This window comes from Strix aluco, chromosome 5 (genome assembly GCF_031877795.1).
Source record: "Strix aluco isolate bStrAlu1 chromosome 5, bStrAlu1.hap1, whole genome shotgun sequence".
NCBI lineage: Eukaryota > Metazoa > Chordata > Aves > Strigiformes > Strigidae > Strix > Strix aluco.
This window is the reverse complement of record NC_133935.1, coordinates 37,071,214-37,093,545: the sequence shown is the minus strand read 5'-3', so window position 1 is coordinate 37,093,545 and position 22,332 is coordinate 37,071,214. Positions and strand designations below refer to the sequence as shown.

Here is a 22,332-nt window from a genome sequence, read left to right as displayed (position 1 = left end):
ATTTGAAAGATGGCACAGCCGTAACAAGTAGATTTGTCAGACCATCTCATTTCAGTAGGTGGTCCTACTGAAAAAAAGACCAAACTGCTTTTGGTCTTCATTAAGATAAAGACAAGGTGAAGAAAGTTTGAGATCTGAGGCCACTGTGTTATTGCTCTAATAAGGAATCTTTCAGAAACCGAGATGGAAATGGTAGGGAAACTAAAACCAGCTGTCAAATCAGTGACAGATGGCCAAAGCAGTTAATGCCTTAACCCATGTTAGACAAAGTTTAAAAATAATTTTAAAAGAGATTGTAATGATAATGTAGGAACTAATTCCAGTACACACATGCTTTTCTGTCCACATCAAGGCATTTTATTGAGGTATAAACTTTGCAGAAGATGAGGTAACAATTTGCATAGGACTTATGCAAAATAACTTCACAATTCAAATTTACTTGGCATTAACTACTGTATGTGGAGGAAGACGGATAATGCCTGCTTGTTAGATTCTCCTCACTGCACAGTTCTGTTAATGCTAGTGGTAGGACCGTGGAGAAGGTACAGCAGTTGTGGCTAATGAAACCAGTCAGATTGAAAATGCTCTCATACAAATTTTACAGCTGCTTTTTAGTGGTTTGTGTAGAGATTACTGAAACAGACAACACTTGCTACAATTTAAAGTAAACTTGTCCAATGCAAGAAAGAAGGTGCTGGTGTTCTTGTAGCAATGACAGTGGGGTGGGTAAGTGTGGTTTTGTTGTTTTCATGTTTAAGAAAGCTCTTGAAGTTACTGGAATAAAAAGCCCCCAGTTGTCAAAGTTAGTACTCTGAATTTGGCACTTGAGTTGTCAGGCTTGTTAAGGCTAAAATTTTGATAAAGATACATTCTTGTGCTATTAAACACTCCTCTTTTTTTCATATAAGTATGTAAATACATGCTCTATTTCCTCTATTTCAGATTTTAAGAAATTCTATCAATGTATCTTTAGTGTAGTTCCCTTGAAGCTTGCAAAATAATTTCATTTTAGTCATGAAGAATATACAGAAAGGTTTCTACAGAAAGTTCAGTTACTCTTTGACATGTAAAATGTTCCTTGCTGATGAATGTTAATACTCTAAGACCTAGTGGCAATTCCTGCAGGCAGTAAGAATCATGATATCATTAGAACTATACTATAAAATGTACACAAGCACATATAGAGAAACATCAGTTGTCCATTAAAGTTCATTTTTCTAAACCAATTCAAGAAAATTATCAATATACAAAACCAGCTTTAAAAAACAGCCTGAGGTAAGAGTTAAATGCAAATAGCAATCTTTTTCTTAAAAAAATAGCTGTATTGAAATTCTAGGTACTTAGAAAGTTACTTACTGTCAATAAAAACCTTTACTAACAATTGTAAAGAGTACTTTAACTAATACAAAAGTATATAAACATTGTATATGATTCAAAGTAAAAAAAGCACAATACTGTACTTTCATTTCATTTCATTTAAAAATATATAGTTATGACAATTCAAACTTCTACCACACACACAGTTAACTGGCTTTGGATTAGCTGCTACTGCTGTCCACAGAACAGTCAGCTAATTCTGTGTGCTGCTGACTTTCAGCTGTGCTAGGACATGGTAAAATACCATGTCCATTTGCCTGAGTAAGTCGTTGGCTGTAAAACAAAATGTAGGCTTGAGCCTTGCATACTTCTTCCATAGTGCACATGTTGAGTTTTGAATCATTGCAGTGTACCCAAAATCCTGCAGTGAAGAAATACACCAAAAAAAGTCATGAGGACACTGATTTGAAGTAATGGCGTTATATTTAGTATTAGTGTTCAGTCCCATTTAATGAGTTGTGTACAAATAGCATACTGTTTCAGTTGATCTAGTATATCTGGCTCTATGTTTTAAAGGCCTAGCTTAGCCTCCTCAGATTTACAGGACAGTTTATAGCCAGAACATGTTTAACAAGCCAATACAAAAATTTAACTGTTTGGTCCACAGAACTGCAATTCTCCTTCCAGGCAGTTCAGCTACAAGTGATTCCCGTTTGCTTTTGAGAAAAGGCAGTAAACTTATCAGTTTAGAATGACAAACATGCCTTTCTCCCACACTCCTTACTTATTTCACAGCTGGTTCCTACCTCCTTCTGAATTGTAGCAGTAGGCAGTGTAGTGCCCTGAGCCAAATCCTTTCCCGTGATGCATTACCACAGCAGACAAGTCGTAGATAAAGCAGTCAGGCAGGAGGGACTTGAGGGATTCTCTGCAGCAATAAGGCTCCATGTTCAGCATTTGATCAAAATTAACATGTACACCAATCTTCTCACGATGATTCCGTCCTGACCACCTGGAAAGTTAAGTCAAATGAAAACTTAAGTTTTTCAAAGGAAGAAGACAGCATTCTGCATTATGTTTTAACATAATAACTGTTATCTTCACTACTGTCTTTGTGCACCAAAAAAATGCTAATTTGCATATTTTTTTCTTTTTCCTAGGCTGCTGCTTCTACTTCTTTATCTCAAAGCCTTTTAAAATGTATCTATGGTACCTACTATTCTCATCTTCTGAAATACTCATCTTAAGATCTGTGTAATGGCGAGTGGAAAGTATTTCACACATATTACATCTCATTGGTATTTCTCCTTAATTCTATCTCATTTTTGGTTTCCTTTGTATTCTGGACAGACTCTGTACTAATGTGTGGACTAAGAGTTCACAGAGATGCAGTCTCCACTTCCTTACTCTCAGGCTAATACATTAACATATTTGGTTATATGAAGGATATGCGAGACTTCCGCTGAATACAATCTTGGTTTGTAATTTACCTGAAGATAACACAAGAGTAATTTTTAGCAACAGAGTTCACAACAAGGTTAGTAGGTTTTGACTGAAAAGAAGGCTAAAATAATTCTGGTAATAAAGTAGCAAGTAGCTGGAATCTGGAGTGTCAATTCTCTACTTATAGCACATCTCATTGATGTTTAAATTAAGCAAGAAAAAGAAGTTACTAATAACTATTTCTCATCATCCTTGTAAATGAAATGAAACTGATGCTGAAAAACACTGATCCCAAACAATGGAAGAGCAGGACTGAATTGATCAATTTGCAACACTGTTAGTTGTGGTACTACTTACCTAAACCGTTTAAGGTGTAATCTGAGAACCTGAGGTAGTCGACACACCATAAGCTGCTTCTGAGCTTCTGTGAGTATAACTGGTTTAGAAGAAAACTTCCTTCGTTTTGCTGAGGCCAAACACACAGTTACACAATACAAATCTCAATAACAGCCTTGTATTTCAGTCTAAAATTTATCCACCAGATTTGTGTGGACCTGAATAGCTATTGTATGTGCCTCCTTAAAAAGGATACACTCTTAAGAGCCATTCTGCAAGAATTATTTTATGATGTATGTATAAAATACTTGGGGTCACTTTGGTTAGTCACCTTAATTTAAAAAGCTGAAGGGTTCTTCAACTGGAGTATCAGAATCCCCATTAGTGTGATCAGACTTCATCTAGGAGAAGCATCACACTTCAAAACATCCTTTGAACAATACCCTCTTCTAGGTGGTAGTAGCTGTCAAGTAACCACACCAGGACACAAGAAGGAGGACTTTGTTTGCAACATAGACTTTCAGTATTTTCCTTCTACATTTTCACTGTATTTTACACAGAGAATGTATGCATGAGTACATACTGCCTTTACTCACTGTTGCACTGATCACATGCATATATCTTTCCTTCCAAAGCTTCAGTTTCTGTAAACTTGGCCAGCATTTCTGTCAGCAGACATGGATACTGAGATGACATCTCCTTGCCGTTGCAGTGATACCTCTCAGGAAACTCCAGGGACAGGTCCCAGAAAGGTTCTACAGTATTTGATTTATTGTCACAGGCAAGACATGTAACCTGTAAAACAGTATTTCATCAGTTGCTTAACACTCAAAAAATTACTTTGCTAGAAGTACCATAACATAGCTCTAAAAACCAAACCAAAATGTTTTTTTCCTAGAGATAACCAATGCAACCAAAGATAAGGCAGAGTCATTTAACAAAAGAAATGATACACCTAATTTCTTTTCTCTGAAGCAGCAGGTTCAATACTGTTATCACAAACAGGTAAGCATTCTTATGTTTTACTGAGAAAGAAAAGCAGTGTCAAAATGGTCTGTCTGGGACTGTCCGAGAGAAAGCAGCTGATGGAGTCTCGGGAGTCTTTTCTCCAGAAAGAAACACTCCAAAAGGAAAATTTACATGAAAGAAACTATAGTTTAGGTTATTTAAGAAAAACCAAACCAAAACAACACAAAACACCAACAACAGCTGGGGATTTTAAAGTCATATCCTTCTTACTTTGTAAGTCTTCCAGGGAAGCCTGGATTAGGAAGCACACTTCTTCAAAGAAAAATTAACAGGTAAAAATAATTTATTTCTTCTTTCAGTAAGTGGATCCATCGTCACACTAGGGAAAGGACAAGCAGTAAGACAATATAAATAAAATGTCAAGTGAAGTGAGTCAACCTGGAAAATGCAGATAATACAGCAGGGGACAATTAATTTATTATAACATTAAATATTTAGGAAAATAAGTTAAAAGCAGTAGCTCTTCTATGCTGTAATGGCAACACATTAGATGTTGATTTGCACTCTTCTAAAAGCCAGCTCAAGCTGCTTATAGGAGAGTGTCACATCATTTGAGTCTTCCTCCAAAGGACCTCCACTCTTCCACGATCCAACTTCTATCAGCAGCTGAACCTGTGCAGTAGTGAAACTCCATTTAGACTGCAACAAGCATAAAGGCTATAAACAAATAGCAGTAAATATCAAGTGTGTGAGTCTAAAGACACCTTCACCTTGGTATGTTCCATGCAACAAAGTACAACACAATCCTGAAGAGTAACTACCTGAGTTTTCTACTGTTAATGTATTTATTGGCTTAAAAGTTGCAGCAGACCACTAACTCAAGCAGCTTTAACCTCACTGCTCTAGAAAAGGTGCATTCTGAAAAGAAGCTGAATTTTAATTGGGCTTAGCAGATAGCTTTGACAGAACTTCCAGAAGCATCCAACGTGTTCCCATCCCCTTCCCCAACAATTAAGCTTCTCCACCAAAAAGATCAAAGCAACTCAAAATTTTCATATAGGACCTACTGTCAAGATAGTTATTTATCAGCGATGAATAACAGCCGGGTGTGATGAGACACCACTGTTCATGTTTTACAGTAAATGGAATATCAAGTATCTCCTTAAGTTTGCATCACAAGGGTAAATAATTGACAAATTAAATCTCTATAAGCATGCTTCCTGTTTAGGAAAATACTGCAAGTTGTTTGGAACAACTAATACAAAGACATAGTAATAAAGGAATGAAGTACCACGAGGGATCCAAATACTCTTATTTCACAGGCACGCCTTTGTGTTGCCATTCCACATAAATTCAGGGTAGTTCTCTTCAGCTAGGTTAAATAAGCCTTCTCAAGTGTAAAAACACACTCAGTTTTGTCCAAGAGCTCCTTTATTTTCCTCTGAAGGTTTGCTGTTACATAATTATTCACCTTGCTTTGTCTGTTACTTCATGGTCATTTATATAAGGACAGATCTGTCACCTTATGGTACCTTCCTCCTAGGTGTTCTTGTGAGGAATTAATGCATTCATTAGCTACAACAGCTTATACACGATCTATGCATTAGCTACCTAATGCACACAGGTATTGCTGTACCAGCACACATTTAGTAGTGGAGTTAAGAAAGCTGTTAGTTGCTTTAAGTTCTACGAAGAAGAAAACACCACTGCCTTGTTCTTAGAAAACAAAACTTCAGACTTACATGGCAGAAAAGAGGAGAATCTTCTGTTTTAATTTACACTGACAGGAGCTTCTTTTGTAAGTGCTAACATCTGGCAACATTTCAAAGCCACAAACTATTAGTAATTCAGAGCTGGAATCTAGACTTGGAGACAAAATAATATGTTTGGCCACAGTTCAAGCTAACTCCAGCATAAACACAGAATGACTAATAGATTTCTGCTGTACAAATGGGTGATTTTGTTGGGCCAAAAGTTTATTTAATTGACGAGCTGCTTAAGAATTTGTTGCACATGAATTACACTGAAGTTTAACAGGCTCAGGATGAAGTACATACATGAACTCAGTACAGATAATTTTAACAAGTTCTGAGGTTTTAAATTTAGTGTATAATGTTAATAATCTCAGTTATTTTAAGATCCTCTTTCACAACTAGTTAAGAAGTACTGTCCCAAAGAAAAAGAAACAAATAATCGATCCACCTTCCAATTTTTTGCCTCTCAAAAAAACAAACAAGAAGCTGATGCAATAGTGCTGCTTCTCATTATGCAACTGTGAGCAAAGCTGATTTGTGTTGACAAATTCTTGTACTGATAGAGAGCTGCACTTACTTCCTCAAATGCAAGCCACTCCTCCTCACCATGATGATGCAGAAGAATTAAACTCTTAAGAGTTACCTGGGATTTGCGTACTTGACAACAGCCAAGTAACCTGACGTATCTGCATAAGCATACACCCAGCCACATCGGTCAGCCACTGCATGCTAACTGCTCCTGTACACAGAGGTAAATGAGGGCTGGAGCAAAGGTTGGAAGTACTTTTCTTAGCCAGACCCAAGCTTACAAGTTGGATTACTTGGCAAGTAGGAGGATCCCTACCCTTCTGCAGAATCCATCTGCACTGGCCCGTCCATCAGCAGGGGCTTCCCAACATTCCCATCACTTCTCTTTGTCCTAAATGGGACTCCTTTCAATCTCTCGCGCCACTACCATTCACACAGTATAACCCGGATTTTATTTTTTCATGAAAAGCACTGAAATTCTATAAACTGCTCAAAAATTGAAGAGATGCAAGATTTTTATAAAAAGCAAAACAAAAAACCGCAAACATGAACTCAAAGGGCTGGCAAAAACTTTCTGTATCTGTCCAATGTAACTTTTTATAGTATGAGCATGCACAAGAGTAATAGGGAAGCAAGTCTGCCCGAGCAATCTGGTTAGTGATGTGTATCTTCTGATGACTATATTTTACCAATGCAGAGTTTGATTTCTCATTATATTCCATAATTGCTATTTTAAGAAGCCTTAATACTGTCATTTATAACAAAGCTACATGAGAAGTTTACATTAGAGCAAAGAAAGTAAATTACTGTTTTTAGCTAGGCTGAAAACTCTACCTTATGTTCTGCCCTGACCACCCTCTCATGCCTTGAAACACGGGTACTATATACAATTGTTTGGTTAAAGCTCAGTATTCAATCATGGGCCAAAGGCTAAACTGAAAAGAGCTGGATCAAATTGCTTGATTCAAGCTAAGCATGGAGGCCACTCAGACAAGCATCATTGTGCCCACAGTAATTTGATGGACAGTCACTGCCCCGGATGGCATTCACAGCCTCAATGCAGCCAAAGAAAATAGTTAACATATTGCTGCAGAAGAAACCAATTCCATCATAAACTGTTTTGCTGATGTTCCCTGCACTTGCATGGAAGAAAGACAGCTGTTATCACCTCTGCTCTAATTTTTTTTTAGTTTTTAAGAACAGTAAGATGGCCACTCCCACTCTTGTGCTTTCACTACTACTTAAGTTTTCCCTATATGAAGACTGTCATGGTTTAAGCCCAGAAGGCAACCGAGCACCACGCAGCTGCCTGCTCACTCTGCTCAGATTCCATCTTAAACATGATCAGGAAGTAATCAAATACTTTGGGTTTGGGTTTTTTTTTTGGTTTTTTTTTTTTTTAAAGTATGCCTAGAGATATCAGAAGCTAGTTATTACTAGGCATTGCTATAATAAATGGTGAATTATTGGGAAAAAACCTCACAGCCCAAGGCAGGTTTGTTCTCAGAAGAAATGGTAACTAATCTTGCTGTAGAGGAAACACGTTACTACACCAGGACAGCCACTGCTCTTCACTTTCACTGCTGCTTGGTGTTGCTGTAACAGAAATGTAGGCAAAGAGCTTTACATAAGGCACCAGATTCAAAAGCAGTGGAATCCTCACAAAAGACTTTCAAAACCCACCCCAAAACCCCCAGTTTCTAAAGGGTTCCTCACCACTCCAAAAAGATGTTAAAATTACATTGGCTAGGTATTTCTTTGATCATTTACATTAAATTTGAATTTAATCAACAGCACTTTGTAAAGAAATCAACAACTATTTACTGCTTTGCAACATGTGCCCATTCAGTAAAACACTACATTCATAATTCAACATTAATTTTCTTCCTTGAATTAAGTACCCAAGCAGCTTTCACATAAATCAGCACAAACCCTATTTTTTCTCCTCCCTTACCTGGCCTTTTCTAGCCACAAAAAATATCAACTGTCCTTCTCCTTCTGCTTGCCTGGAATTAGAAACTATCCCTGATTAAGCTGAAAGAACAGAAGGAGCTGGTCAATGGTATTGCAATACCATCTTCCATCTTTGAAAGGTCCTGGCAAGGTCATGGCAATCAGGGGAGGTTCCCAAGGATGGGAAGAAAGCAAGTGTCATTCCTGTCTTCAGGAAGGAGGATCTGGGGATCTACAAGCCAATCAGCATCACCTTGATTGGTGGAAAAGCTGATGGAACAAATAATCCTGGAAAGCATTTGCAAAGATGATGACTGGGAGTAGACACCATGGATTTATGATGGGAAAAAATCACGCTTGACCAACCTGACAGCCTTCTTCCTACAATGAGGTGGCTGGTACAGATGAGTGGAAAACAGTGGATGTTGTTTATCTTCAGTGAGACTTTCAACACTGTATCCCATAATATGCCCACAGAAAAAAATTAAGTGCAGGCTAGATAAATGGACAGACAGCGAGGTGGACTGAAAACCAAATGAACTGCCAGGCTCCATGTAGGGGTCAATGCCGGGGCCAATTCTGTTAAATCTCGCCAAGTTTGCAGATGACACAAACCTGGGCGGAGTGTCCGATACAGCAGAGGGTCATGCTGCCCACCCCCAGGGGAGCAGGACAGGTCAGGAGGGCCAACAGGAACCTCAGGCAGTTCTGCAAAAGGAAATGCCAAGTCCTGTGCCTGGGCAGGAATAACTCCAAGCACCAGTACAGGCTGGTAAGCAGCTCCCCAGAGAAGGAACGGGGGGCTCTGGGGAACAAATAAACCATGAGCCAGCAACATGCCTTTACCGCAAAGCGGGCAAACAGCCTCCAGGGGCATCTTCAAGGGAGGCAATCCTTCCCCTCCTGGTGAGACACAGCTGGAGGGCTGGGTCCAGTGCTGCCTTTCCCAGTACAAAACATGGACTTAACTGGAGTGAGTGAGTCCACCAAAGGGCTACAAAGATGATGAAAGGGCTTGGAGCATCTGACATCGGAGGAGAGGTTGAGAGAGCTGGGAGTGTTCAGCCTGGAGAAGGGAAGCTCTGGGGGATCCTATCCTTGTGTATAAATATCTGATGGGGGGAGTAAGGAAGATGGAGCCAGGCTCTTCTCAGTGGTGCCCAGTGACAGGACAAGAGGAAACGGGCACAAACTGAAACACAGGAGGTTCCATTTAGATAGAAGAAGAAACTGTTTTTACTGTGAGGATGGTCTAGCACTGGCCCAGGCTGCCCGGAGAGAGGTTGTGGTGTCTCCAGCCTTGGTGCTATTTAAAACCTGACTGCCCACAGCCCTGAGCAACCTGTTCCAGAAGACCCTGTTTTGAGCAGAGCTGGACTAGATTTCCAGAGGTCCTTCCCAACCTCAACAATTCTGTGTGTGCATGCACATGCATAAGTACACATGAATTTAGCTGTCAAGAAGTCATCAGAAAAATGAAGAATGAAAGCCAAGCAACTGAGGGAAGACAAACAATCTTTGGTAACAAAAGTTTTCTAAAATAATTTGATCTTCAGTGACTATTTTGACACATTATTTTGTTATTATACCCAAAGATACCATTACGTCTCTTCACACACAAAATTAAGAGTACTAAGAGATTCAATACTCTGAATTATTATTTAGGCATTATTTAAGCGTAAGTGAAAATAGTTAGAATCATCCTGTCTGGGTTACAGAAAAGTAATTTTTTTCCTGGTAATTTTCATGATGAGGCTTATTTTGAACTTTAGGAAGTTTTTAAGGTTTTACCAACACAGTGGTAAAAGTTTTACCAATGCAGTAGCCAAAAAGCATAAGCTATATGAAACATCCAGTATCTATTTTACTTAGTTCCACTTCTCAGTTCTAGAAAGCTTTGTACTACATGGGTTGAACTGGGAGACAAGTTATACTGGGCAATTAATTTAGAGACATATATATGCTATACTCCAATGTCAAGAGTGCCTCCAAATCAGCCGTATCAGAAACACATTTCTATTCTTTCACCATTTTTGAGGTCTTGATAGTCTGGACTCACGACTTCTTGTGAATATTAAAATCTTCAGAAATACAACTTAAAATGGCCCTCTAACTTTCAAGCAAAAAAGACCTGTATACTCAATATTATCTTAAAGGTAAACCAGATTAGTTAAAAAGCTGAAGTTCAAGAGGTAAAAGCTGTGTCTACACATAAGATTTTGCCAGCCTAAATACCTGCAAATTTCCCAGATCTGCTAGGCTAGCTTCCTAGATCAACTAGATTGTCTAAATCAGCTTTCATAAATACTTCATACTAGTTCCCGTTCCTTCCCAGTATAAATCATCCTGATGAAAAATTTAATACTGGTATAACCATGCACACCACAGTTTCTGCTTGCACGATTTCTGTGGACATGTAGAACACAACTTTCTCAAAGCAGATATACATTGACTTTGGAAGCTAAAATCTGCCATTTCAGTTGCTGGATTTTTAAAAATATACCTGCCCATTTCCTTGCTTAATATGGACAAAGTTTGAAATAAAGATACTTTTAAAATTGCTGCATACTGTGCTATTTAGCTGGGATCATTTAAAAAACACAAGCAAAAAAACTCTTGACAGACAGTAGCTAACCTACTTGAGCTCTTGAAGTGTACTTCAAAGATCTGTGTATCAGTATGGGCTAGTTTACCACTGGCACATAACTTCATAGTGCAGCATTTTCTCCTTTCCCATTGAAGGATCAAGGACAGGAGACAGCGGGTACCTTCCACAAGAGTACAAGCACTGAGGGATTGAAAACAACTCGGATTTTAATAGAAATATTTGCATCTGCTTACAGTTCCAGTTGGGTTCAGAGAGTCGAGTCACTGCTCCAGCAGATCTGCCTCTGAAAGCACAGGTTTACAAGATACAGACTCCTCTGCCCAGTAAGTGCTATAGCACAACTTTCCCCAGGCCATCACTGGAGGAAGACTAGCATGTGAAAAAGGAAGGACTAGAGGGGAAGGCGTTTGTAGCTATATATCCTATCTTTACTTCCCTTAGATGTACCAGGTATTGAAGTCTCAGTCTGTACTGCAGAGTAAGAAAAGCTGTAATCCTAAAAAGGATATTGGAATAAACAAAAGTTTTTTAAAAAGTCAAGAGGCAATCCACTCATGCTATTCCTAGAGTTACTTACTACCCAGACTAGTATTCCATAAAATAGTAAATTTCAAGTAGTAGAAGAGGAAGAGTTACTTTAAATCAGCTGTGAACATAACAAACCAAAACCAACTAACTCATATAAAATATGCAATGGTTTTGACATCACCTATAGCTTTTTATAGTTATCAAAAAGTAATCTGCATGAAATTCTCACACACCCAATTTTCTCCTTTCTTAATCTTATATCCTAAAATTCAGTTAGTGGTGAACCAGGCAGCCATTTCAATAGCAACAGACTGATGGCAAACTCAGGATTATGACTTCCCTTCAAGTTAAAATAGAACAGCTAGGAGAAGGAAAATGTTTTATTGCACATGTGAAAGTAATGTGAAACCTAAGTAAACATACAGCTTATCTGCATTGTAAGTGATCCTCTGTGTACCGTAGCAAGAGTAGCTCATAGTATTCCTGAGGTTTGAAGGTCAACAAGATTAACTTCACTGCACTTGGAGTATCTCACAGAATCAAGTATCTTTAACTAGTATTTTCAGTACAAAGGGATAGTAAATATAACTTTTTTAGTGATCCTAAAACAGAAGGCAACTGCTGCACAGAAACAAGCTTTTCCTTATTCATTGAATTAAGATGTAGTTTATATAATACTGTAGACTAAAATCCCATCCTACTTTTAATAAATGCAGCAGGCTATGGCTCCAACTATCTTCTAGAGAGAAACTGTAATACTGTTACAGCTTGCAGGTAAAGTTAAGCACACAAGGACAAAGCATACACTCTCCTTGCTCTTAAGTGGTAACATTGTCAAAGGCATGGTGATATAACAAGAAGTCTTTCATATTTTTCTTCAGCCCTACATGGGTGTTTTCATGCCTTTTTGTTAACTTCATTATAGCAGTTTGTGCCAGTTCTGACAAATGCCTAGCGACATCATGATGCAGGAATCTTACTAACAAGAGGAAAGAAATTGCCTGGTAAGAGTTTTTAAAGCTCATCCTTCCATGTGCAAACACCAGGGTCTGAATCATTAAGATGACCTGAATAAATTTTATCGAGGAGAAAATGTAGATCTCAGAGGTTACCTTTTGCTTTTAATATTTATCATGTTCAAAGGTGCTAGTGAAGACTAAAGTGAAACAAAGGAGTGGCAGAAGACAAAGGGAACATTAGGAGGCAAAGTGTTGGACACTGCCTAATAAGCCAGGGAAAAATTACTACAAATAACAGCCTCAATACTTTTTTCCTCCTTCGTCTCACTTGAGGCATTCTCAAGTTCATCAAGGCTGTATTTTGCACACAGACATTAACCAGCTGCAGTAAAAGAGCTGTGTGTTGTTAGTCACAGAAGTCACAGGATAAACAATTTTGAGCTAATTCCCTTTCAGTCTTACTCAATGACACTTGAATGAATTCTCAATATTCCCCTCCCTGGTTTCAGGAACGTGGGAGGGTTTCTAGTCACAAGCCTTTTCACATCACAAAACTGAAAACATGCAAAAGAAGTGGTACTGCTGAAATAATGCTTAGTGTCTTCAGAGCCTTGAAAATTCTTCAAGAAAAAATGAGTCCTGATAGGCGGCTTGGAATGCAACCAAGCCTTGCCAGTATACTTAAGCAATTACTTTGTTTTACTAATAAAGTTACTATTTTGGAGAGGAATGTGATTTTCAGATAGAAAGCTTTAATGGCATAATATACTAGACACTTATATTAACAGAACCCTGATACATGATACGTTAACTACCCCGAGGAAAGGAAGTACACCAACAGAAATGTTCTTACACTGGGCCAAATGGAAGGCAGAGAACGACCTGGTTTTATTAGTAGGTATAACAGTTTGTAGTAGTTATGCAAAACCTAAGATGATCTAAAAGCTAACATATGCTGCAAACAATCCCAATTTTAAAAGTCCTGTCATCTTATTATGAAGTTTATAGATATAACGGTAAACAATCCTATCTTTGTCAAAAAACACCTGGATTTCTAGCTTCACATACTAAAACGTTAAACCATCAAATAGTCAGAATAATCAGAACATCCACATTTTTGTTCATTTGTGTTAAACCTCTACTCCTTTACACAACATATCAATTAAATGCTTCTGCATTCCCTCAATAACATGTGCATGCATACTAAAGACCAATTCCAGGGAGCCAAGACTTTCTCAACCGCTGTTCCTGTTGCAATGTGGTTAATTTTTAGATTAATTCAACAGAGCCCAGCATTTGTTTGTTCAGTCAGCTCTCACACGTTTGTACACTCACGCAGTTGAGATATGCATAGCAGTAAGGGGACACATTGAAGTACTTAAGAGGAAGACGAGAAGAAAAGAGGAGAGCAGTCAGGCAGAAAAAAGGTAAACAGCTGTTGCCTCCACCCGGCAAATTCGGTTCCTGTGTTGACAGCCTTCTGTATCTTTGTAACAGAAAAGTAGTATTCCTGTACATAGCATCACGACAGGCAATTACTCTGTAGTAATGAATCTCAAATTCAAGCTATTTACTGATACAATTCCCTGGTTGGCATCCATTACCTAATCAGTTTCCACTTAGACGAGATTAACACCTTCCTGAACACCTTTTATCTAGTATCACTATAGCGATAAGCTAGATGCTTAAAATTCAAGTATTTCCCAGTAGTTGCAAAGGTGTGCTTTAAAACAACAAATTTAACATTTTTATGTTTTATCAGGCAACTCTTCTACTGAAAGATTTAGTACCCAAATGACCTTTCTTCTGAAATTGTATTATATCCTCCCCATCCCTCTTCAGCAGTTACAAATATATTAAACTTTGAAGTATACCCATCACTGACCAGTATAAATCCATAACTACAAATCATTACACACCTTAAAAAATAAATTATAAAACATACCTGACTTAATAGCTGTCCATGAAAAACGTTGTTAACCACATTCAAAACCTGTTTTATAAGTTTCCTTTGAGAAGCAGGAATGAGAGCTGGGTATCTGGTCCCTGTAGTCTCCAGTTCCTGCTGCACTTTATCCAAAAGTTCACAGAGAAATTCCTGAGCATCTTGTTGGGCATATCCTCTGAAGGCTGGAATTAGTCTCCACACAGAATGAAGCATGGCAAAAGGAGACACCAGCGCCCATTTGCCAGACCACATAACTTGGAACAGAGTATGCAGCTCATGACAGAGGGAAATATGCTTTGAACTGGGCTCCCTAGGCTGAATAAGTTCCATATTTCTACTTTTTGATGCTCCTCCACTTAATCCAGAGGATAAACTAGGCCGCCTCACAGAAGATGATCCCTTTACTTTCTCTTGGTTCTCATTCACATGTAATGTTGAGGCAGCTACTGACAGGTGTTTAGATGAAGATCTGGTTTTACCATTGGTTGCTGTTGCCAGCAGTTCCTGAGTTTGGTTGAGATCAAGCTTTAAAAAGCATTCTCGAAAAATAAGTAAGTGACTTAATACCTGCAGGATAGAATTCATATAGCATGTATTTCCGAGGTTTCTCAGCCCTGTTACCCCAGGAGTCACTGTGGGCCTTCGTTTAATTGGAGAGTCACTTATTTTTTTCAATCTTACTTCATTTGAGGTATAAGTTTTTTTCAACTCTGCCACAGATTCCATGTTCTGGGATGTTTTTTGCAGGCAGGGTGCTGTTTCTGATGACATTCTAATCTGATTTTGTAAACGACTGCTCTTCCTTGGAGGCATCTTTTCCATCTCTGCTTTCAACTCACGCTTTCGGTCTTGTCTTCTCTTCCTAGCTTTGTTCCTTCTTTCTTCTGCTTCTTCCCGATGCCTTTCTTCTTCCAAAATCTTTTTTCCAGTAGGTGTCAACTCAAGCCACGATCGGAATATTTTGCCCAGGAACGCATGCCGTCGGTGCCAGAGAGCTGTGAACATGCGATCTTCATTGCGAAGCAAGGCTTGGGCACCACCATGTGAAAGGTAAGAATCATCACTTGTACCCATAGAACGCAAAGTCCTCCCACTTCGAGTAGTGCACTCATAGTTTTGACTCTTGATTGCACTTAATGTACTTCGCAACAGTTTTAAATCACCAGTCGCGTTATCATTAAGAACATAATCATCGCAGAGATAACAGAAAACATATAGCTCATTTACTTCCAATGCCACCGGGTGACTGCTCTCCTGAAAGTGCTTTAGTGCATGTTCCTCAATGTATCTTCCACATGCCACATGCGAGCAGCTGAGGCACGCCCACACAGACTCGGTAGTATTGCAGTCCACGCAATGCCATTTCTGAGGATTGAGAATGGAGTGATCTTGGGCCAGTCGCAGACGGCCAACGTGCTTACACTTATCCATTGTTAAAACTGAAATTGCAGAGATACGCTGGTGAAACACATCATCCAAACTATTTTCTGTCCATGATATTTCAATCTGCAACTAAAAAAAAAATAAATTGTAAGTTACAGTTCATAAATACCCAACTGTATCACTTTTACAGGTGTTGGTATACCAAATGCATACTTGAGGTTAAGATCGTGATCGCTCTCCAACTAAGTCCCACCAAACACATAAAGCAGTCAGTTACATGCAGCCACAATCAACATCATCAACAGTTCTACGTTCAGACTAAATGGTCTTAATACCACTGTTTATATTCCCAGGACCTCTTGACTCAGGACTGAAGCACACTAGCTACACTTTAGACTAGGTCTGTTGTTTTTCAAAGGAGAAATTATTGAGTTGAAAGACACTGTTACAGAGTTCAGATACAAACACAACTTAAAATGGGACAGGTTGCCCAGAGAAGTTGTGGATTCCCCTTCCTGGAAGTGTTCAAGGCCAGGTTGGACGGAACTTTGAACAACCTGATCCAGTGGAATGTGTCCTTGCCCATGGCAGGGGCGTTGGAACTACGTGACCTTTGAAGATCCCTTCTGACACAAACCGTTCTGTGATTCTATGATTCTAAAATGCTCCTATTAATTCTATCCCTAAGCATACAGGTGCAGAAGTGCAAAGTTCACTTAAATTTACTATGTTTACACAGTGCCAACAGTTCAGACAACTGAGGCTTTATACAACTCAAACGCTTAATTAAACCACACCTTTAATTAAATCACTGCACCTTTGTGCTCAGGCAAGCCCATTATATCAGCACTTGCTACAATAACGTGTATCTTCAATAAGTACATTTTAACATGTCACACTAACACCTCTGAAAGAAAAAGGGTGACCTGAAAAAGCAGAATTTGCTTTCTTTGTAAGACAGAAATACCATTAGATATCTATCTCAGTTGCTGCAAACTTTATAAAAACCTGCATTTTGAACAGATCTTTCTAATCCATGTCTTAAAAAAAAAAATTAAAAATTTGGCTAGCACTGGCTTATGTACTTATTAATAAGTTTATGTGGTAGCATTTATTTGTTCAAAGCTGCTGTATTTGCTCTTTCCTATAAGGTGCATTTACTAAAACAAACAGGCAGGCTCTGACTAGCAAAAATTAAAGAGACAGTAATGCATTCTTTCTTTATGTTTTTACCATCTTTCTTTCGACTATCTCTAGTTGAGAGATATCATCTAGAGACAAACGATGTGTCAGGAAGCGATTATATTTGATCTGGGGTGTTCGTGACCACGATGTCACTGACTAGAAGGGCTGAACAGCACCAGTATCGCTATGCGCAGTACTTGCCAGACGGAACAGTTAATTCATCTGAGGAGAACCAAGCGTTTGTCAAATATCCAGGCTATGCCAAGCAACATGCATACTGTGGACCAGGCCTAGGCTGTACGGTATCAAGGTCCAGGATTCTATGTTTTATAGATAAGTAAACCATGCTACAAAAATACTGAGTGATTTAGACAACTCTGGATAGAACCCCAAGAATTTATATTCCAGCTATTATCCCTAAATATGCTACTGTTTCTCCATTTTTACAGTTCTGAAATACACAAGGTTATTCACTTCAGAACAGATGTCTAGGTTAGAATAAGCATTAAACTGACAGAACCCTAACATAAAAGGACATGACACCACTAAGGAAGGGAAACAGGCAAAAAGTTGCAGCTGGATAGGAAAGAAGCTTTCATTTTCATCTGGCACTTAGATTAAAAACTGTAGTTAAAAGATTTAACAAAAAATGGCTTTGTTTGGTTAATTGGCCCACAGCTAGTGCCTTTTTAAATGTTACAATACAGATACCAGCAAAAGAGCCGTAGTAACTCTCTAAGCACATAATCAGCATCCAGCATTGCATGTGTTGTGTAGGTCTTATCCTGTAATACAGGAAAGGTTGAGCCAGTTGTAGCGAAACTAAGTGTACATTTTTACATGCTCATATTAATCATTCTCATTCAAGAGTTGTCTCCCGTCCATACTCACTACACTGGAGAATTTCAGGCACCATGACCTCTGGGCACCCATTCATTAATTCCCAGATTAAGTACCAGCCATAGTGTATTATGGGAGGTCGAGATCCCTTGTGTGCTATGGTCAACAGATCACAAAAATAATGGCTTGCTGAACTTTTTCAGCTTGCTAGCATCCATAACATCTATTCCTTCTAAAAGACAGTCTATTTGTAGGCTGCTAATGAGATCCTTTTACAAACAGTCGTGCATACTAAGTTTTGCTTTTTATACTGTCTTTCTAAGTAAGACCACTAGAGCTATCCCGTGTCTTCTAGTCTGAGAACCTGTTTTCCCCAACAAAGCCAAGCTTCTCTAGCATACATACAATTCGCATACATTTCAGAGTTGAACTATGTATGTTAATTCTTCCTGGACTATTAAAGTAATACCTATGTAAAGTGTGCTGCAAGAATTAAGTACGGTAGACAAGATTTTAAGAGACAAGACTCATCTTTGTGGTTTTGGGCTAACAGAAATAGATTTTCCTGCATAATATATTAGTAAATGTCCGTTCCAGCAGGCCAGAAAAGAACACTAAACCCTGCCTTCCCACAGGGCTGTCACACACAGCAATACTGTCAATCAGAGGAGTCTGACAGGTCACTGTGTAAACACTATGCCTTATTTTTCCTTCTCTTTAATATTACATGGTCAGAAAAGTTGGTTTTCTCTATTTCAAAACTACTTACATGCCTCAATGTAAGCAGATATTGGACTGAGGACAAAAGCAGTCCGCTGATTTCAGGACGACCACTGTGTAAAGCAAGGTTGCACAATCAGGCTCTTCATTCAAAAGCAACACGATTCTACGAAAGCGCAAGATCAGTGCCTTGAAGAGAAAAACCTAAAACCCCAGCTCCCCCACCAGCAACCAAGCCAGCATGACATTTTCCCACCTACGTCGATGTGTGGAGAAAGGAGAGACATGGTGGAAAGGGGGAGGGGGAGGAAACATCTTGGCATGGGAGAAGTCTTTCTTCGAAGAAAATGTGAAGAAATCAAAATGCAGTTTGGTCAAAAAGACAGAAATAAAAGACTGTGAAAAAGCTAAGAGTACAAAACTGAGACCAAGAAAACTTCAGCTGAATGTCAAGCAGCACAATGACAGCATCAATGTTTTCAGACACGGAGCACCGAAGTATTGAGACTACATCAAGTCACAAAATTTAAAAACTTGGAACCAAGACTTGACAAGATAGAATAGTTTGGGAAAGAAACAGGAGAAGTGACAGATAATGGTGGAAGGAACCTAAAAAATACTGTATACTCATTCTCACACCTACTAGAAAGCTGCAGCTGAAATAAAATAGCACAAGCAAATGCTCCAATGTTAAAATTCCTTGAAGAGAGTTATTCAGAGCTAGTTTCTGCATTCTTCTCTCCCGAGGTTCAGTTCTGTGCACACACACAAAGAAACTGAATTAGCTGACCAGCACTTCAGAGATCAAGCCCCCCTGTGTTCTTAGCACAGACCTGAGCTAAAGTAGTAAGCAAAATAACAAGTACTAACATACAGAATACCACTACTGAAAGCATTAAGTTGTCTGGGAAAACAGAGATATACAAAAGCCTTTTCTTGTGCCAAAGTTTCACAAGCTAGAAATAAAGATATACAGAGAATAGGATTTTGTTTTCATTGAACCATACCTCAACGTTATTGATGCGCTTGTTTCTTTAGTTCCACTAAAGAATGGTTGTCAAAATGCACATTTCGGGGTAACTCATGAGCTGAAAAAGTACTCAATGTCAAAAACCAACAGCTTAGAAGTCAAAAAAATAGATGTTTTTCTTCCATTTGTGTTCCATGGAAACAAGATTCATCTCCACAGCTGATAAATTTTAAAATTGTAACCCTAAATATAAACAAAAGGAAATTTTTTTTCCCTTAGTCACTACTTTTGTAATTAATTGCTTGGCATGTACATGAAAAATCAGTCTATTCTCAAGTGTTAGACTAGAGACGCAGTACATGATTTTACTTATATATACATACGTATGTGTGCTCATGTGTCCCATTCATATTCTGGCTTCTAAATCAGATGACAGTTTACCAACTGATTTTCATCAGGTTCAGAGTACCTGTTTAATATCTGAAAAAACAGGAATCATGGGTGCTTGAACAACTGAAAGTTTCAGATAACAAGTATCCTAACTAGAAAGGAGATGTACTGCTTTACTGCTTCCTTAAAACCTCTTTTTTAAGAAAACAACACAGCGAAACATTGATGTGCATAATTTTAAGGTGCAGTACAGTAAGCAGCACTTCAAAAAGAAATTTTGTATATTATTTCCTATTTTTAACAGCACAGCCTTTGACAGAAACCCCCAACCTCCTTTCTTTGGAGCCATACTGATCGCCACTTAACTCTTTTTTCTCTTTTTTTCGCCAACTAAGGAACGTATATGCAGTATGCTGCCTAGAAGTAGCCATTTACACCAGGACACCAGTACAGCATTACATTCGATGCCTCTTACTGCAAATAACCGCGCATTTCCTGGAGTTGTGAATTCAAGGTAAACAAATAGTTCAGACTGAAGCACTATCATAGAAGCGTGAAAAACACAGCATTTCTGTGACACAGTCTGGATTTACACTTGACGGTTCTTCCCATTTAGAAAAACGGGCATCTCTGCCTGCTCTGACAGCTCCTCGGACAACGCCTGGCTCCTGTTCTGCAAGTAAAGACACTCCAGAGAAGTTCACCCGTGGCTCGATGCCGCAGGACGAGCGTGCCCACGAGCGTTTCGGTAGGGAGGTCCAGCGCTTCCCAGCGCCCCGCGACATGGCGCGACTTCTTCGCCTCTGGCCGACAAGCGGCACGTAGGAGACCCGAGGGGCTGGCCCGGCAGCCCTGCCGCCCGCCCCGCGGCTCACCGCCACCCTCTCCTCCTTCTCCTCCCCACCCCGGTCTCGCCTCAGCTCGACGCCTTTCCGACCCCTCCGGGACGGGTGAGGGGACGGGGCCCGGCGGGTTCCCCGCCACACACCGAGCACGACGGGGAGGCGGCGGCACGCCTCCTGCCCGCGGGCGGCGGGGGAAGACGGTCCCGGGGACCCCGCTCCCCCGCCGGAGCCGTTGGCACGGCCGCAGCCCCCTCGCTCCCAGTCCGGCGGCTCTCCCGGCCACACGCCGTGCCCGCCTCGCCCCCGCGGCACCTCCTCGGGTGCCCCTCCGTGAGCACCGCGCCGCCGCTACCGCCCCTCCCCGGGGAAAAGGCTGCCGCCACCGGCCGCCCTCCGCTCCCCTCCGCCGGGCTCCCGCCGTCCGCCCGCCGGCGGCGGAGTGGCAGAGCCGTTGTCCCGCTCCCGCCGGCCGCCCCAACACGCACCCGTCACCCGCCGCTGCCGCCATCTTGAGCGCCCCGCGCCGCTGCCTCCTCGGAGCGGCCCCTCGGCGACGTCACGGCCGCGCGGAGGCGGCCGCCGCCCCCCTCGCGGGGATCCCCGCTCCCGCCTCCCCTCGGCCGCGGCCCACGGGGCGGGGGGGGGGGGGGGGGGAAGCAGCGGCGAAACAAGCGGTGTCGAGCCGGCGGGGGGAGCGCCGCCAGGGTCCCCCTCACGGCAGCCCCGCACCCACCTGCCAAGCGCGAGGCGGGAAAGGCCGATCGCCATGTGCCGGCGGCGGGTCTGTCACCAGATTTGTAGTGGCAACCGAAGTCCTTCCCACGTCTCCTCCCACCTCCCCCAGCCTCCCCCGCCCGCCGCCGCCGGCCCGCCGCCGGGCCAAGCGGGCCGGTCCCGCGGGGCCGGGCGCCGGAAGCCGGGCGGGGCCGCTGCCCTGGTAGGGGGGGCTGAGGCGGGCTGAGGGGGCTGAGGCGGGCTGAGGCCGACTGAGGCGGACGGGCCTTGGGAGCCGGTTCCCGGGGCACCGAGGAGCTGCTTCTGCCCCCGGCCTGTGCCCGCAGGGCACCTGTTTTCCCTGAGGCGGGTCTGTACCCAGCCGGAAAGAAGAGGGGTCTGGGGCTTTCCCCACACGGGGTTTCCTTATTTTCCTTCCAACGTTTCACTCGTGTCTTGCCTTGGGTGGCATCGCCCTTTCTCGGCCTGAGTAAGACCTCTGTTTGCCCATCCCCACGCGAGATAAGCACAGCGCTGCACCCCCGGGCTCGCAGGTGCTGCCGGGCGCCGCTTCTGGCCCCACCGCTGCCCAGGGTCTGTCTGCCAGTCGCGACTGTCAAACACATCGTATCGGGGACCTCAGCCCGTCAAGCTCCTTCGCACCTCGCGGCGCGTACTGTTTGTGGACACTTCCGCAGGGCAGCTCACACGCACACATACACAAAAAAGCTCTTATCAGGCCCATGCTACGCATCTATCGAGTACTTTTTCAGTCTCGGGTTTCATTACAAAGTCTTAAATAGGCAAGAACTTGTAAACTCACATCCTGCAGATGTCCTAGTTTGTAAACTTGAAGCGTCTTTACACTGGTCCTCTTAAAACTAAAGTTTCTGAAATGCAGCCAGCTCTTCTTAGCTGCTTTCCAGTTCTGCATGTCCTGAA

General features: G+C 41.2%; 1 protein-coding gene across 4 annotated transcripts; it reads right to left on the bottom strand.

The window, feature by feature from the left end:
- Positions 1-334: 334 nt before the first annotated feature.
- On the bottom strand, positions 335-21,483 carry USP44 (ubiquitin specific peptidase 44). 4 transcript variants are annotated; one of them, XM_074827022.1, is made up of 9 exons: positions 21,162-21,213; positions 19,825-19,921; positions 19,479-19,684; positions 18,521-18,584; positions 14,341-15,855; positions 3,693-3,891; positions 3,118-3,226; positions 2,124-2,329; positions 335-1,738 (listed from the first exon to the last, which is right to left on the bottom strand). In XM_074827022.1, exons 5-9 carry the CDS (start codon positions 15,772-15,774, stop codon positions 1,539-1,541), a joined length of 2,148 nt encoding a protein of 715 aa, XP_074683123.1. In that variant the 5' UTR covers positions 15,775-15,855; positions 18,521-18,584; positions 19,479-19,684; positions 19,825-19,921; positions 21,162-21,213; the 3' UTR covers positions 335-1,538. The 4 variants fall into 4 exon arrangements, with proteins under 4 accessions (XP_074683123.1, XP_074683125.1, XP_074683126.1 ...); XM_074827024.1 differs by lacking the exon at positions 18,521-18,584; XM_074827025.1 differs by lacking the exons at positions 18,521-18,584; positions 19,479-19,684; positions 19,825-19,921; positions 21,162-21,213 and adding an exon at positions 21,410-21,483.
- Positions 21,484-22,332: the final 849 nt, after the last annotated feature.

Bases quoted from the DNA above. Each gene is read 5' to 3' on its own strand.
- USP44 (XM_074827025.1), bottom strand. From the start codon at position 15,774: ATGGATAAGTGTAAGCACGTTGGCCGTCTGCGACTGGCCCAAGATCAC. The intron at 3,892-14,340 runs GTATGTTTTATA...ACTGTTTTACAG, and splicing joins ATGGACAGCTATTAAGTCAG to GTTACATGTCTTGCCTGTGA. The intron at 1,739-2,123 runs GTAGGAACCAGC...TCTTCACTGCAG, and splicing joins CTGCTACAATTCAGAAGGAG to GATTTTGGGTACACTGCAAT.